The sequence below is a fragment of the Chiloscyllium punctatum genome, chromosome 49 (genome assembly GCF_047496795.1).
Source record: "Chiloscyllium punctatum isolate Juve2018m chromosome 49, sChiPun1.3, whole genome shotgun sequence".
Lineage (NCBI taxonomy): Eukaryota > Metazoa > Chordata > Chondrichthyes > Orectolobiformes > Hemiscylliidae > Chiloscyllium > Chiloscyllium punctatum.
The window spans coordinates 45728466-45745511 of NC_092787.1; the positions used below are offsets into that span (position 1 = coordinate 45728466).

Sequence of the window (17046 nt, forward strand, 5' to 3'; positions counted from 1 at the left end):
GACACGGAGAATGTGCAAATTCCACACAGACAGTCACCCTAGGTTGGAATCAAACCTGAGACCCTGGAACTGTGAGACAGCAGTGCTAACCACTGAGCCACTGTGCCGCCCTCAAATCCAAGAACGGCAAAAATCCTGTGGGTGCGGAAAATCTGAAGCAAAAACAGAAAATGCTGGACCTACTCAACAGGTCAGGTCTGGGATCGTGAAAGGTCTATTGAAAAGTCATTTTAAATTAACTTCTCCAATGCTGGCTGACAGCAGAGCATTTCCAGCAGTCTTTGTTTCTATTTCTTGAGCAGGTGAGCCTGTCCTTTGAAATCTTGCACCGCTGTGTTGTGTTTACAGTAAAACTGAATCTTTTATGCGACTATTGTGAAATTATTTATGTGGTGCTGATATAGTTTTTCACAGCACTGAGAGAGAGGGGCTGGGTCTTCATGAGCACTTGTATCACTGCCAAGTGGAAGAAAACTCTAATCAAATGGGTGTGTGCCAGAAATGGGGAGCTGATCCTGGGGCTTTGGCTGTGGCACAATGCCAATGCTGTCAGCACAGTAACAAGACCGCACCTCTGAATTAAGATTAGAGTAGTGCTGGAAAAGCACAACAGGTCGAGCAGCAGGGAAGTCGATGTCTCGGGGATAAGCCCTTCCTCAGGAATGAGCGGATTCCTTCCTGATGAAGGGCTTTTGCCCAAAACATCGATTTTCCTGCTCTTTGGATGCTGCCTGACCTGCCGTGCTTTTCCAGCACCACTCTAATCTTGATTCCAATCTCCAGCATCTGCAAGACCCACTTTCGCACCTTTGAATTAGTCTTGGCGTTAGTGGCAAAATGGGTATCGTGGCAAAATCAGCCAAGCTACACTACGATTAACAAAGCACCAAGGTCTTATAAACAGTCTGAGTGCAACTTCATCTTGGAAACCAAAGCTTAATCACTCTAAATGAATTAAAAACAAGAGCCATTGCTGCACATGAAGATTGACTTCTACATCAAAGGGGGCTTTTGACCTTTTTTGAACTTGTGTTTTTTTACAAAGGATGTGATGTGGGAACCCACTTATTGTATTACGTACTGCGAAATTGTGTTTTCTCTGCGTGGGATTAATATTTAAGGATTTCATGTCAGCTTTCTTGCATTAAAGTAACAGGCAAATACTTCAAATAGAATCATACAATCCTTACAGCGCTGATAAGACATCATTTGGCCCATCGAGTGCGCACTGACCCTCTGAGGAGCATCCCAGCCAGACCTACTCATTCCTCCTTCAACCTATATTTAGCATGGCCAATCCACCTACCCTGCACATCTTTGGACTGTGGGAGGAAACCGGAGCGTCCAGAGGAAACCCACGCAGATACTGGGAGAATGTGCAAACTCCACACAGACAGTTTCCCGAAGCTGGAATCGAACCCAGGGCCCTGGCGTTGTGAGGCAGCAGTGCTAACCACTGAGCCACCATGCTGTTGCTGGCGGCAGGCTGTCACAAAGCATTTGTCACTTTTGGGATGACAAGGTGCCAACTTCCTGTATGGTGTTGTGAAATTTGACAGAATCATTACTCGATGCTGCTCAGGGACTGTTGTTATCTACTTGCTTTTCTTTCTTCCAGCTAAACACATGCTGCAGTGAAAACATTTTATTTCCCACTACTGAACATGCTTCCTTTGATTTTGTGTCATGTCCTTCACAGTGTTTCCAACTTGCATTCTGACTTTGTTCTTTCTGCTGGCCTTTCTGCAACTATTTCTTTCTGAGATCTGATGTTGAGCACGTAATTCGTAAATTTACTTTAATAGAGGACTCAAAGCAGGTCATCGAGGTCTTCAATATTTCTCCAATTTGGTTTTTCTGCTCCTTGACAAGGTCTAAGATGCAATACAGCCAGTAGCACAGACTCCCACACATATATAACTACTGTAATTTGTTCAGTTTCCTGTTTACCTCTATGGTTAGGTCATAATCTTGCCATCGTGATAAAATGAAGAGCTGGAGATCTGAAACAAAAGTAAAATTGCTTGTGAAACGCAGTTGACCCGAAAGCATTTGTGGGAAGAAAGCAGAGCCAACGTCCAGAGTTGTCGAAGAAAGGCAGTTAAGAGCAAAACTAAAAGGCGTTTGCCCCACATGTCATTAATTCTGCAAATTTATTGCAGGAATCGGGTAGGATAGGATCTGCGATGTGGGGTAGGTTATACAGTGGGTCAGAAAATACTTGGTTCAGGAAGTCAGGTGAATCTGCTTGACAACATATGCCTGCCAGAACAATTCTGCAATCTTTTCACTCAATTCACACTGAAGTAATTTAAAGAAGCTAAGTTATTACGGTCCATTCCCTCCTTTCAGAATTAGAATCCTGAAGAAATCTCCTTAAGTGCATTCCAGGCTCTCTCTTTACTTAATTTTGGTTTGACTGAGTGTTTCTGCAAATGTTGTCAATTCTTTTTTACTCTAATAATCATTAAATATCACATACACTAACCAGATTGTAAAATAAACTTACATATGCAGGAACCCTGAAATTAAAATTCTCCAGTGCTGGAAATGTTTCAGAAATTGAGCTTGCTTCTCTACTCAGACAGTTGTGTGAATGTGGAACTCATCATCACAAAGAGTAGCTGAGACTAGTAACATGGATACATTTAAGAGAAAGTTAGATCGGAAGCTGATAGAGAAAGGAGAAGAAGGATAGTCCTAAATATGATGGCTTGATGTTTAGTAGCGGGGTCAGGGTCTAAGGGGAGGTAGAAGGAAGTTTGAGAAACTGACATCACCTTCGTCAGCAGGTTTGGTGTCAGTGTTGTGATCGGACCTGACAGAATGGAATGTAACAAGTTCAGAAGAAGGCAAGTTAGATTGAATGATGGGAGTAGAGAAATTGAGATGGGTAATGTCATTACCGGTAGCTTTCATTGAAGAGAGAGTCAGAGGTCAGAGGGAGAGTTCTTAGTGGGGTTGGTCGTATAGTGAGGGAAAAGACCCAGCTGGAGAGGGTTCAGGAGAAATTAACTAGGATGCTGCCACGTATGGAAGGTTTGAGTTATAAAAAAAAGGCTAGAAAGACCAGGACACTTCTCACTGGAGTGTAGGGGATACATAGATGACCTAATGGAAGTTTATGCAATCATGAAGGATAAAGGTCGGGTTAATGGTAGGTGTCTTTTCCCGAGGATGGGGAATTTCCAGACTAAGGGGTACATTTTTAAGGTGAGAGTAGAGAGATTTAAAAAGACATGAGGGGTTAATTCTTTATAAAGAAGGTGGTTTGTGTGTGGAATGAACTTCTTGAAGAAGTGGTGGATGTGGGCACAATTACAACGTTTAAAAGGCATTGAGATAAGTACATGAATTGAAGTGGTTAGGCAGGATATGGGTCAGGACCAGGCAGGTAGGACTAACTTAGTTTGGGATTATGCTTGGCATGGACTGTTGGACCAAAGGATCCGTTTCTGTGCTGTATGACTCTGATAAGGTGATATGTGGAGATTGAATTGGATAGGAGATGCTGGGGTAGCACATGAACGAATATTTAGGCTAACTGGTGAGTATCTCTGCTGCGTACTCTGATTGGAGGAAGCACATCAACGTTTGAAAAGGCAAGTTGTCGGAGTTATGTTTCATCTGTCATATTTGAGATGGGGCTCAGCTGCCTATCCTGTCCAGTTCCTGGTGTGGTTTGCTTTTCTATAACGCTGAACAGTTACTCTGAAGGGGCTTTGAGTTCACTGATGATCCAAATGACATTTTGTGTATTGCAAGGTCTGATTGTCATTGCATGCGCTTGAGTATGGATTAAAGTTTGCTTAGTTCACTGATGATTAAATTCTTCATTTAATTATCATTTTTTAATTAGGTCTCAGTGCAGCTTTGGGTGCATTTTAGTTTATCAACAAATACGGTTGGCTGCTCAGTTATTACCATGGTTATTAAAGGTCTGCTCTGAGACACTCATACCAAAGAAGGTTAAAAGTTTTATTTGAATGATGCTTGTGACATTTCTGGAGGCGTTCATTCAGCATACACAGTATGGGGCTTTGTTTCCCTGGTAACAGTGGCCTGAGTCATCTTTCTTGAAAGCTGAAGCATTTTCTTTTGTTATTTTGCTAAATAAGAGTGTTCAGAAAATGACGGACACGTGTTTTCCAGAAATTTCTGTGTGTAGTTGAGATCACCGTCATCTTTGTGGCAGTAGATGAGGCTCTTTGTTCCCTTCAGAACTGGAAGTGGCTTGGAGAGCAGCTACAACATGTGCATCTGAAGAATCGTCCATGGTTGGAGTGTGAGAAAATACATGGCACACTGTGCAACCGAGGATGGTACTGGGAGTGAGGGAATGGGTAGCTCGCACTATGAATCTATTTGGAGATTGAGATGGGAAATAGGTTTGGGCAGCATACTAAGAAATCCCTGGAGATGGGGTTCGGGTTGAAAGATTGCTGAGAGACTGGAAACTATGGCAGCTGGGGGAACGTGATTATCCATGTACATGAATCAGAAAGCTAACTTGCGGATGCAACAAGTAATTAAGAAAGCAAATGTTCAGGCAGATGTTTAGGGCTATGGGTTCGAGTATCTCCATGACAGATAGTAAAATTTGAATTCAGTAGAAATCTGGTGTTATAAACCAGCCTAATGGTGACCGTGCACCGTCTGTCAATTGTCATAGGTATCTGGTTCATTAATATCCTTCTGAGTAGGATATCCAGCATCCTTACCTGGTCTGTGGTCTACATGTGACTCCAGATTCACATAACTGCCATCTGGCCAATTAGGGATGGACAATAAATACTGCCAGGTCAGTGTGAGTGAATGAAAAAAGCACTGATCTTAACATTAGTTATTGTGGATCTTGATGAAGCCACACCTGATGTTTTGTCAACAATTTAGAACTTGGAGAAACCTTGTAGAAATTGCATCAGAGGCTCACTAGACTAGGCACTGGTGAGTAGAGTTGATCTTGAACCTCTAAGAATTAGAATAATAATCGATCATGGGGAGCTTTAAAGTTTTGGTCACAGCCTTCAAATAAGACGTCAGTCCTTTAGGACTGCAATAAAACCTGTCTTTGAATAAAGACAGGTTGTGAATCTTTGGATTGTCTGTTGTAGGGAGCTGTGCGTGCTCAGTTGTTGGTGTTTATACAAGACAGAGCTCAATGCTGTGGATGTTAAGGGAATTGACAAATGAGGAAAAGCATAGGAAGATGAAGTTGATGTAGAAATGTCAAACGTGATATTGAATTGTAGTGCAGGCTTGAAGGGTTGAGTGACCTACTCCAAATTCAATTTCTTTTCTTCTGGAAAGGAACTATAAACTCTATTGAGGATGAAGTTAAGTTCATGTGATGGGAAGCACATTAATGGTCTGGGGATGTTGGAATGAGTTCTGTTTGGAAAGGGTCTTTCCCCTTGTTGATAGCTGGTAATTGTAGGGAATTCTATAATTAGGGGGAATGGATAGTATCCTTTGTAAGCAGGATCAAGAGTCCCACATGGTGTGTTGCCTGCATGGTGCCAGGGTGCGGGACACCTCTGACCAGCTTAAAAGGAGATTGAAGAGGGAGGAGGAGGAGGATCAAGTTGTTGTGGTCCATGTCAAACCAAAAAACATAGGCAAGACTAGGAAAGAGGACCTCCTCAGGGATTATCAAGAGCTAGGAGCCAAATTAAAGAACAGGTCCTCAGGGGGCATAATCTGTGGATTACTGCTGAGCCACATGCAAATTGGCATTCGGACACAAGAATAAACGAAGTAATCACATAGCTAAAAGTGTGGCGTGGGAAAGAGGGGTTCCTTTTCATGGGCTCGAGCATCAGTATTGGAACAGGAAGGATCTGTACTGTTGGTACGGTCTCCACTTGAACCGAGCTGGGGCCAGTATTCTAGCAAAAAGGTGGTCAACAGGATTTTAAACAAGGAAGTGGAAGGGAAGAGTCAAACTCCTAAAAAGTATAATGACCAATGGGAAGCAAAACTGCAGGTTAATGTCTATAGGGATGGATTCCACATTGAGCAATGTGGAAAAAAAGAAAAGAAAGGAGAACTCATGTTATTTAAATTTCCAGCACACAAAGTAGGACCTAGTGTTTGGAAAAGGTTAGGAATCTAACTTCAAACACACTGGATAAATGATTAACAATGAGAAGAGGGATGTTCAGTACAGGACTGAAGATGTATCTGAATGTGAGCAGTATAAGAAAGAAGGTAAATGAGCTGGTGGCACAAACTGAAATTGGCAGGTATGATGTGGGCATCATGGAGACATGGCTGCAAGGGGATCAGGACTTGGAGCTAAACGTGCAAAGATATATGTCCTATTGAAAAGACGAGGGGGTGGGGTTAGAATGGTTCTGGAAAAGCACAGCAGATCAGGCAGCATCTGAGGAGCAGGAACATCGACGTTTCAGGCAAAAGCCCTTCATCAGGAATGGAGGCCATCAGGAATTGGCCTCCATCCCTGATGAAGGGCTTTTGCCCGAAACATTGATTTTCCTGCTCAGATGCTGCCTGACCTGCTGTGCTTTTCCAGCACCACTCTAATCCTGATTCTGGTTTACAGCATCTGCAGTCCTCACTTTTGCCTAGAGGGGGTGGGGTTGCCTTGTTAGTGAAAAATGACATTAAATCAATAGCAATAAACAAAGTAGGGTCAGATGATGTAGAATCTGTGTGGGTAGAGTTGAACCGCAAAGGTGAGAAAACCATAATCGGAGTTATCTACAGGCCTCCAAACAGTAGTCAGTATCTGGATATTTGTTTGCTTGCTGAGCTGGAAGGTTTGTTTTTAGATGTTTCGTCGCCATACTAGGTAACATTGTCAGTGAGCCTCCAGATGGAGCACTGGTGGCATGGCCCACTTTCTATTTGTGTTTAGGGTTCTATAGGTTGATGATGTCATTTCCTGTGGTGACGTCATTTCCTGCTCTTTTTCTCAGGGGGTGGTAAATGGGATCCAAGTCAATGTGTTTGTTGATAGAGTTGGAATGCCATGCTTCTAGGAATTCTTGTGCGTGTCTCTGTTTGGCTTGTCCTGGGATGGGTATGTTGTCCCAGTCGAAGTGGTATCTTTTCTCGCCTGTATGTAACCATACTCGTGAGAGTGGGTCAATTCTTTTTGTGGCTAGTTGATGTTCACGTATTCTGGTGGTTAGTTTTCTGTCTGTCCAATGTAATGTTTGTTACAGTACTTACAAGGTATTTTGTAAATGACATTAGTTTTGCTTGTTGTCTGTATAGGATTTTTCAAGTTCATTAGCTGCTGTTTTAGTGTGTTGGGGGAGTTTATGGGCTACCATGATGCCAAGGGGTCTGAGTAGGCTGGCAGTCATTTCTGAGATATCTTTGATGTAGGGAAGAGTGGCTAGGGTCTCTGGATGTGTTCTGTCTGCTTGTTGGGGTTTGTTGCTGAGGAATCAGCGGACTGTGTTCATTGGGTGCCCGTTCTTTTTGAATACACTATATAAGTAATTTTCCTCTGTGCTGCAGGGTGTGGTGGCTCATTGAAATAATGTTCTATTATTTCCACCACACACTGCACTGAAACGTCTAAAAAGGAACCTTCCAGCTCAGCAAGCAAACCTACATCCAGAACCTCAACCTGAGCTACAAACCTTCTCAAAACTCACTAATAATCAGGATTTGGGTAACTAAGACAAATTTGCACCTTGATTTTCTAAGACCTCGTGATACTGATGGGATATGAAGGGCTTATGCCTGAAAAGTTGACTCTCCTGCTTGGATGCTGCCTGACCTGCAGTGTTTTTCCAGTGCCACACTTTTCGACTCTTGACTCTCCAGTGTCTGCAGTCCTCATTTTCTCCAAAGGGAAGATGGGGTAACCATGGCTGCCCAGAGAAGTCAGGGACTGCATAAAAATAAAAGAGAAAGCCCATATGCAGGATGTTTGAGGTAGGGGTGACCACCGATATTCCTGCCGACTTCGTGTGCAGGAAATGCAGTCAGATCCTGATCCTCACCGAACGAGTTAGGGAACTGGAACTGGAACTGGATGAGCTGAGGATTATTCGAGAGGCTGAGAGGGTGATCGATAGAAGCTACAGGGACATAGTTACGCCAGAGAACAGAGGTAGCTGGGTAACAGTTAGAGGTGGGAAGGGAAAGAAACAGGCAGTGCAGGGTTCCCCTGTAGTCGTTCCCCTAAAAAATAAGTATGCAGCTTTGGAAACTGTTGGGGGGGACAGCCTTGCAGGTGTAAGCTGCAGTGAAGGGGTCTGTGGCTCTGAGATTCAGAAGGGAAAGGGGGAGAAGAAGAGAGCGCTAGTTATAGGGGACTCTCTAGTTAGAGGGACGGACAGGCGGTTCTGTGGACATGGGCAAGACTCTCGGATGGTTTGTTGCCTCCCGGGTGCTAGGGTCCGAGACGTCTCGGACCGTGTCTTCAGAATCCTTAAGGGGGAGGGTGTGCAGCCAGAAGTCGTGGTACACATTGGCACCAACGACATAGGTAGGAAGAGGGGCGGGGAGGTCATTCAAGAGCTCAAGGAGTTAGGCTGGAAGCTAAAAGCTAGGACAGACAGAGTCGTCATCTCTGGGTTGTTGCCGGTGCCACGTGACAGAAAGGCAAAGAATAGGGAGAGAGTGCAGTTGAACACGTGGCTGCAAGGATGGTGTAGGAGGGAGGGCTTCAGATATTTGGACAATTGGACTGCATTCTGGGGAAGGTGGGACCTGTATAAACAGGACGGGTTGCACCTGAACCAGAAGGGCACCAATATCCTGGGGGGTAGGTTTGCTAGCACTCTTCGGGGGGGTTTAAACTAATTTGGCAGGGGGATGGGATCCGGACTTGTAGTCCAGCAAGTAAGCTAGCTGTGTGTCAGGATGCCCAAGACTGTAGGGAGGCTGTGGAGAAGGTAGCACTGACAGGGACTAATTACAGACACAGAGATGGGCTCAAGTGCGTATACTTCAATGCAAGGAGTATCAGAAATAAGGTGGGTGAACTTAAGGCATGGATCGGTACCTGGGACTACGATGTTGTAGCCATCACGGAAACATGGATAGATGAGGGACAGGAATGGCTGTTGGAGGTTCCTGGGTACAGATGTTTCAGTAAGATTAGGGAGGGTGGTAAAAAAGGAGGGGGGGTGGCATTGCTAATTAGAAATGGTATAACGGCTGCAGAAAGGAAGTTTGAGGGGGATCTGCCTCTGGAGGTAGTATGGGCTGAAGTCAGAAATAGGAAAGGTGCAGTCACCTTGTTGGGTGTTTATTATAGGCCCCCCAATAGCAGCAGAGATGTGGAGAAACAGATTGGGAAACAGATTTTGGAAAGGTGCAGAAGCCACAGGGTCGTAGTCATGGGCGACTTCAACTTCCCAAATATTGATTGGAAGCTCTTTAGATCAAGTAGATTGGATGGGGCGGTGTTTGTGCAGTGTGTCCAGGAAGCTTTTCTAACGCAGTATGTAGATTGTCCAACCAGAGGGGAGGCCATATTGGATTTGGTACTCGGTAACGAACCGGGACAAGTGGTGGGCTTGTTAGTGGGTGAACATTTTGGTGATGGCGACCACAATTCTGTGACTTTCACCTTGGTTATGGAGAGAGATAGGTGCGCACAACAAGGAAGTTTCTACAATTGGGGGAAGGGAAATTACGATGCTGTAAGACAGGATTTGAGGAGCATACGTTGGGAGCATAGGCTGTCAGGGAAGGATGTGGTGGAAATGTGGGACTTTTTCAAGGAGCAGATACGACGTGTCCTTGATATGTATGTACCGATCAGGCAGGAAAGAAATGGTCGTGTGAGGGAGCCTTGGTTGACGAGGGAGGTTGAATGTCTAGTAAAGAGGAAGAAGGAGGCTTACATAAGGTTGAGGAAACAAGGTTCAGACAGAGCAGTGGAGGGATACAGGATAGCCAGAAGGGACCTGAAGAAAGGGATTAGGAGAGCTAAGAGAGGGCATGAAAAATCCCTGGCGGATAGGATCAAGGATAACCCCAAGGCATTCTATGCGTATGTGAGAAACCTGAGAATGACGAGAACGAGGGTAGGTCCGATCAAGGACAGTGGTGGGAGACTGTGTATTGAGTCGGAAGAGATAGGAGAGGTCTTGAACAAGTACTTCTCTTCAGTATTTACGAACGAGAGGGACTGTATTGTTGAAGAGGAGAGTGTGAAACGGACTGATAAGCTAGAAGAGATATCTGTTAGGAAGGAAGATGTGTTGGACATTTTGAACAACTTGAGGATAGACAAGTCCCCCGGGCCTGACGGGATATATCCTAGGATTATGTGGGAAGCAAGAGAGGAAATTGCAGTACCGTTGGCAATGATCTTCTCGTCTTCACTGGCAACGGGGGTGGTACCAGGGGACTGGAGAGTAGCGAATGTTGTGCCCCTGTTCAAAAAAGGGAATAGGGATAACCCCGGGAATTACAGGCCAGTTAGTCTTACTTCTGTGGTAGGCAAAGTAATGGAAAGGGTACTGAGGGATAGGATTTACGAGTATCTGGAACGGCACTGCTTGATTAGGGACAGCCAGCACGGATTTGTGAAGGGTAGGTCTTGCCTTACAAGTCTTATTGAATTCTTCGAGGAGGTGACCAAGCATGTGGATGAGGGTAGAGCAGTGGATGTAGTGTACATGGATTTTAGTAAGGCATTTGATAAGGTTCCCCATGGTAGGCTTATGCGGAAAGTCAGGAGGCATGGGATAGAGGGAAATTTGGCCAATTGGATAGAAAACTGGCTAACCGGTCGAAGTCAGAGAGTGGTAGTAGATGGTAAATATTCAGCATGGAGTCCAGTTACAAGTGGAGTTCCGCAGGGATCAGTTCTGGGTCCTCTGCTGTTTGTAATTTTTATTAATGACTTAGATGAGGGAGTCGAAGGGTGGGTCAGTAAATTTGCAGATGATACAAAGATAGGTGGAGTTGTGGACAGTGAGGAGGGCTGTTGTCGGCTGCAGAGGGACTTAGATAGGATGCAGAGCTGGGCTGAGGAGTGGCAGATGGAGTTCAACCCTGCCAAGTGTGAAGTTGTCCATTTTGGAAGAACAAATAAGAATGCGGAATACAGGGTTAATGGTAGGGTTCTTGGTCAGGTGGAGGAACAGAGGGATCTTGGGGTCTATGTACATAGATCTTTGAAGGTTGCCACTCAGGTGGATAGAGTTTGTAAGAAGGCCTATGGAGTATTATCGTTCATTAGCAGAGGGATTGAATTCAAGAGTCGTGAGGTGATGTTGCAGCTGTACAGGACTTTGGTTAGGCCACATTTGGAGTACTGTGTGCAGTTCTGGTCGCCTCACTTTAGGAAAGATGTGGAAGCTTTGGAGAGGGTGCAGAGAAGATTTACCAGGATGTTGCCTGGAATGGAGAGTAGGTCGTACGAGGATAGGTTGAGAGTTCTCGGCCTTTTCTCGTTGGAACGGCGAAGGATGAGGGGTGACTTGATAGAGGTTTATAAGATGATCAGAGGAATAGATAGAGTAGACAGTCAGAAACTTTTTCCCCGGGTACAACAGAGTGTTACAAGGGGACATAAATTTAAGGTGAAGGGTGGAAGGTATAGGGGAGATGTCAGGGGTGGGTTCTTCACCCAGAGAGTGGTGGGGGCATGGAATGCGCTGCCCGTGGGAGTGGTAGAGTCAGATTCATTGGCGACCTTTAAGCGGCATTTGGATAGGTACATGGATGGGTGCTTAATCTAGGATAGAAGTTCGGCACAACATCGTGGGCCGAAGGGCCTGTTCTGTGCTGTATTGTTCTATGTTCTATGTTCTATATAATATGGTGAAGGGCAGTGGGAAGCCAGAGGATTGGAGAAACCTTCAAAGTCCAACAGAGGACAATGAAGAAAGAAATAAAGATGGAGAAAGTTAAATATGAGAGTCAGTTGGCCAGTAATATGAGGGAAGATTGCAACAAGTTTATTTAGATATACAAAGAGCAACAGAGAAGCAAAAATGGACACTGAACCTCTGGAAAATGATGCTGGAGATCTGCTAATAGGGAACAAAGAAATACCTGAGGAACTGAGTGAGTACTTTGTGTCAGTCTTCATGGTGGAAGACATGAGTAATATCCCAAAAATTCAAGAGAGTTAGGGGTTGGAAATGACTACGGTGGCCATCACAAAGGAGAAGGTGCTAGAAAAACTGAATGGCCTGAAGGTGGATAAATCACCTGGACCAGGTGGATTTCACCCTAGAGTTCTGAAGGAGATAACTGAAGAGATGGTGGAGCCTTTCATAGTGATCCTTCTGATTTCACTGGAATCGAGGATTGGAAAATTGCTAATGTAACCTCCCTGTTTAAGAAGGGAGTAAGGCAAAAGATGGAAAATTATAGGCCAGTTAGCCTGACCTCAAGTCATTGGTAATATTTTGGAGTCCATTGTGAAGGATGAGATTTCTGAATATTTGAAAGTGCATGGTAAAATAGGGCAAAATCAGCATGGTTGTATCAAGGGGAGGTCATGCAGAATTCTTTGAGGAAGTAACGAGCAGGTTAGATCAAGGAGAGCCAAAGGATGTTATCCATCTGGATTTCCAGAAGGCCTTTGATAAAGTTTTGCACAAGAGGCTGCTGAGTAAGATAAAGTCCCATGGTGTTAGAGATAAGGTACTAGCATGGATAGAAGCTTGGCTGTCTGGCAGAGAATGACGATAAAAGGGCCCTTCTCAGGATGGGAGCCAGTGACCTCCGCAAGGGTAAATGTTGGAATCGCAACTTTTCACTTTACACATTAATGATCTGGGTGAAGAAACTGGGGGCATTATGCTAAGTTTGCAGATAATACAGATAGGTGGAGGGGCAGGTAGTATTGAGGAGGCAGGGAGGCTGCAGAAAGATTTAAACCAGTTAGGAATGTGGACTAAGAAGAGGCAGATGAAATGCAATGTGTGAAAAGTGAGAGGTCATGCACTTGGGTGGGAAGAATAGAGGCATGGATTATTTTCTATATGGGAAGAAATTTCAGAAATCTGAAGTGCAAAGGGACTTGAGAGTCCTAGTTCAGGATTCTCTTAAGGTAAACTTGCAGGTTGAGTTGGTAATTAGGAAGGCAAATACAATGTTGTCATTTATCTCGAGAGGACTAGAATATAGAAGCATTCATTGAAAGCTTTATAAGACTCCGGTCAGACCAGATTTAGAGTATTGTTATCAATTTAAGGCTCCATATTTCAGGATGGATGTTTTGACCCTGGAGCACGTCCAGAGGAGTTTCATGAGAATGATTTCAGGAATGAAAGGCTTAACATATGAAGAATGTTTGAGAACTCTAGGACTAGCCTCAGTGGAGTTTAGAAGGATGAGGGGGGGGTCTGATTGAAACTTACAGAATACTGAATGGCCTGAACAGAGTGAATGTTGGGAAGATGTTTCTATTGACAGGAGAGACGAGGACCCGAGGGCGCATAGCCTTAGAGTCAAGGGATGACCCTTTAGGACAGAGAGAACAAGAACCCTCTTTAGCCAGACAGTGATGAAATCAGTGGAATTAATTGCCACAGAAGGCTGTGGAGGCCAGGTCATTGAGTATATTTAAGACTGAGGTAGATAGGTTCTTGATTGCCAAGGGAATTAAAGGTTACGGGGAGAAAGCAGGAAAATGGGGTTGAAAAACCCATCAGCTGTGATCAAATGTTGGATCGAAGGGCCTAATTTCTGCTCCTGTGGTCGTAAGTTTGTACTTTTGCTCTTTGCTGACAGAAGCCAGCAGTTGTTTTAATGGGGACTATTAAATTCCTTGTCCCCACCCCCATATACCAGGCCTTGTTATCGTATGATCTGCTATTACCCACTATTAGTTGGTCACTAATAGTCCCCATAAAATTGCTCCTAGTTTCGAGTGCTTGTCAAATGAGAGTGTACACTGAGCAAAATATTTGAGATGTAGAACAGCGCAGCAGCAGCAATTCCTGTGAATTTATTTACCAACTACATAAGCATGTCTTGCCTTTCTATTTGGCAGTAAAGAGCTTTTAAAATACTTTCCCGGTTCTAGGACTGTTTATTGTGCGTAAAGATTCTTTTTGACTCTCATTAACTGCGTTGTTGACTGAAAGGGAGCAGCATTCTTCAGTGTTTTAAGTGAATAATGAGTCTGGAATAAATTAACATTTGACTGCTGTGCTCCAGGATTGTGCATTCTCAGGTGTCTCTGATGGCAGTGAGCTCAGGGTGAGGGGGTTGCCAGTTTGTTTTACAGCTCTGGTATGTTAGAGTAGAATTGCCTTTGTAAGATCACTGTCACAGTATTGCACAAGTGCATTTTATCTGCTTGTGCAAACGAGTTTTAGAAAGAAAAGTTCCAAGAGTGCTTCAGTCGTGAGCTCTAGATTTCCACACCTTTCAGATGATTTAGCAGTTCACCTGCACTTCACTCAATCTGGTCTACTGCATTCGCTGCTGACTGTGTGGTCTCCTTGACATTGGGGAAATGAAGCATAGACCGGGTGACCGCTTTCCAGAACACCTACGTTCCATCCTCAAAAAAAGAACCTGAGCTTCCAGTTGCCTGCTGTTGTTCATTGGCCAACATCTCCATCTCAGACTTGCTGCAGTGTTCCAGTGAATTCAGTGCAAGCTGGAAGAACATCATCTCATTTTCCACTTAGGGACCCTGTAAGCTTCTGGGCTCGATATAGAGTTCAGCAATTTTAGGGCTTGAGGCATCTTCTCCCAATTCCTTACCCCCACTCCCACACACCAGACCTTGTTATCATATGATCTGCTAGTACCCACTACCCATTGTTGGTCACTAATAGTCCCCATTAATAGCTATTCATTTTCCTAGGCTGACAGTTATCCACTTTCTGTCCCAACTGTTCTCTCTTTCAGCTCCAGCTCCACCTATCAGTTAATCCTTACCCCCCGCCACACCTGATCTTCTGCACAAAAAACAACTACTTACGAACTACAATCAGTTCTGAGGAAGAGTTACTAGACCTGAAATGTTAATTCTGATTTCTCTCCACAGATGCTGCCAGACCTGAGCTTTTTTAGCAATTTATGTTTTTGTTATTGAAAATTCTGGTCCATTTTAAATGATGGTAATTGTAGTTCTATTGATTTTCAATCTTTCAGTTGCCTAGATGCTAATCTCTAAAGTTCCTTCCCTAGCTATTTTCACATTGCTACTCTCTATGTTCCTTTATAATATTTCTGAGAGCTACCTGTGTGACAAAGGTGCTGGTCACAAAATGGAATAGCTACATATGTAGCTTGGTATTAAATTCTGTTTGAAAATGCATCTTGTGGCATTTTGCTTTGTTAAAGGTGCTTTACAAATAAGTTGTTTCTGAAATTGCTATCTTTTAGTTAATTTGATTCCAGAATTACACATGAATTGGTGTTATTGTGTTTTAGGTGGTTACTCGACTCATTCATCTACTTGGCCAAAAGATCCTTGGTAACCTGCAGCAAGTCAGTGGTCCATTAACAGGTAATAACATTAACAACACTTGCACGTTCCCCCTACCATTATATTACATGGACAATAACTACAAGTTGAGTTCCTAGAATCCCTAGTGTCTGGAAACAGACCATTTGGCCTAATAAGTCCATGCCAACCCTCTGAGGAGCATCCCACCCAGACCATCTTACCCTATCCCTGCAACCTTGTATTTTGCAAGGCTAATGTACCTAACGTACACATCCCTGGACGCTTTGGGCAATTTAGCATGACCAATCCACCTAACGTGCACTTTGGACAGTGAGAGGGAACTGGAGCACCCGGAGGGAACCCATGTAGATGAGGAGAATGTACAAACTCTGCACAAACAGTCACCTGAGGTTGGAATCAAACCCAGGTCCCTGGTATTGTGAGGCAGCAGTGTGAACCACTGAGCCACCATCTTTTCTCTGTCAGCCTTTTCGAGATGAAGGAGGGAAACCATTCTCCACATAATTGAAACTGCTTATCAGAGAACTGGTGACAAATAGACTTATTAACCTGAAATATTTTCGGAAAATATAAAATAAGTTTTCTTCCTCGAATTGTAAATGTACCTTCTTTTTGTCATTTGGTAGTGTAGAACTTGAGTAATGCTGAAAATAAAAAGCACATGTCGTGGAGGCCTTTTGTCTTGCACTCAGATTTGCACCAATGCCAGTGTAAAGTGAACCATCATCTTTATACTGTACGGGCAGAGCATGCTGATTGGCTGGCAGCTGGTAGGTTGATAGAGATGTTGCCATGGAGAGTGCACTAGTTAGATGGCGGCTAACTGGCAAGCTTTGTTTACATTTGAATTCTGACTGATGGAGGCAATGCCCTGAGGAATGAACCAGCAAATGACTATGATCTGTTTTGTTTATTTGAAATAGGCTCAGTTTATACACATTTTTTCGTTCCAAATCCTTTATATTGATGCGTGTAAGCTTCAGTACTTGTAAGTGCACCATGCTGCGAGCCAACTCTCAATCTTCCATTGGTTGTCAGCATATTTATTTACAGAATGAGGATTATTTCGTGACGGGGGGACACCCATAATTATGCATTATGAGAACTGGAAAATGGAAAATTCCTGGGTTGCAAAGGGTTTACCATGTGAATTCTTGGAACTAAAATGTCAAAAGATTAAAGAGAACTGGGAAAGCCTGCGGTCTCCAAACATCAATGACATTGTGAAAAATACAAGCCAAAACTTTTAAGAGAGAAGGAAAGGATGAGTTTTACTGCTTTAATTGTTGGACAAACAAACAGACTTGGACAAATTGTGCTATTCATGACCTAGCAGCAGCCTCTGAATTGAATTGCTGTGGTTTTTGCAATGCATACTTAGATGTGGCTGATGCTGGATGGGTTTGTAAAGAAAGGAGCTCTGTCTGTCTCTCCAATAAAGTAATTATGAATCAGAAATTTTCAAATGTCAGGATTCCTAACTGTTTCCTAGCTAAATCTGAAATGTGGCCAAAGATTTTCTGTTGCTATGTAACCAATATCTCTGTTACGGTCTTAATTATGCTTTAAGGATGTAACATTAAACTTCCTTGATGGCCTGTTGGGTAAAGACACTGCTCTCTGTAACACTGAGTCACACGCAGAACATCTTGCTTTGTCTG

At 43.8% G+C, this 17046-nt stretch overlaps 1 protein-coding gene across 9 annotated transcripts in view; it reads left to right on the forward strand.

Moving 5' to 3' along the window:
* Positions 1 to 17046, forward strand: part of pnpla7b (patatin-like phospholipase domain containing 7b) — a 340731-nt gene that overhangs the window by 158680 nt on the left and 165005 nt on the right. For all 9 annotated transcript variants that reach the window (XM_072566409.1, XM_072566407.1, XM_072566410.1 and 6 more), the window contains one exon: positions 15349 to 15424. In XM_072566409.1, coding sequence (XP_072422510.1) covers positions 15349 to 15424 — 76 coding nt within the window. The remainder of the gene's footprint in view (positions 1 to 15348; positions 15425 to 17046) is intronic.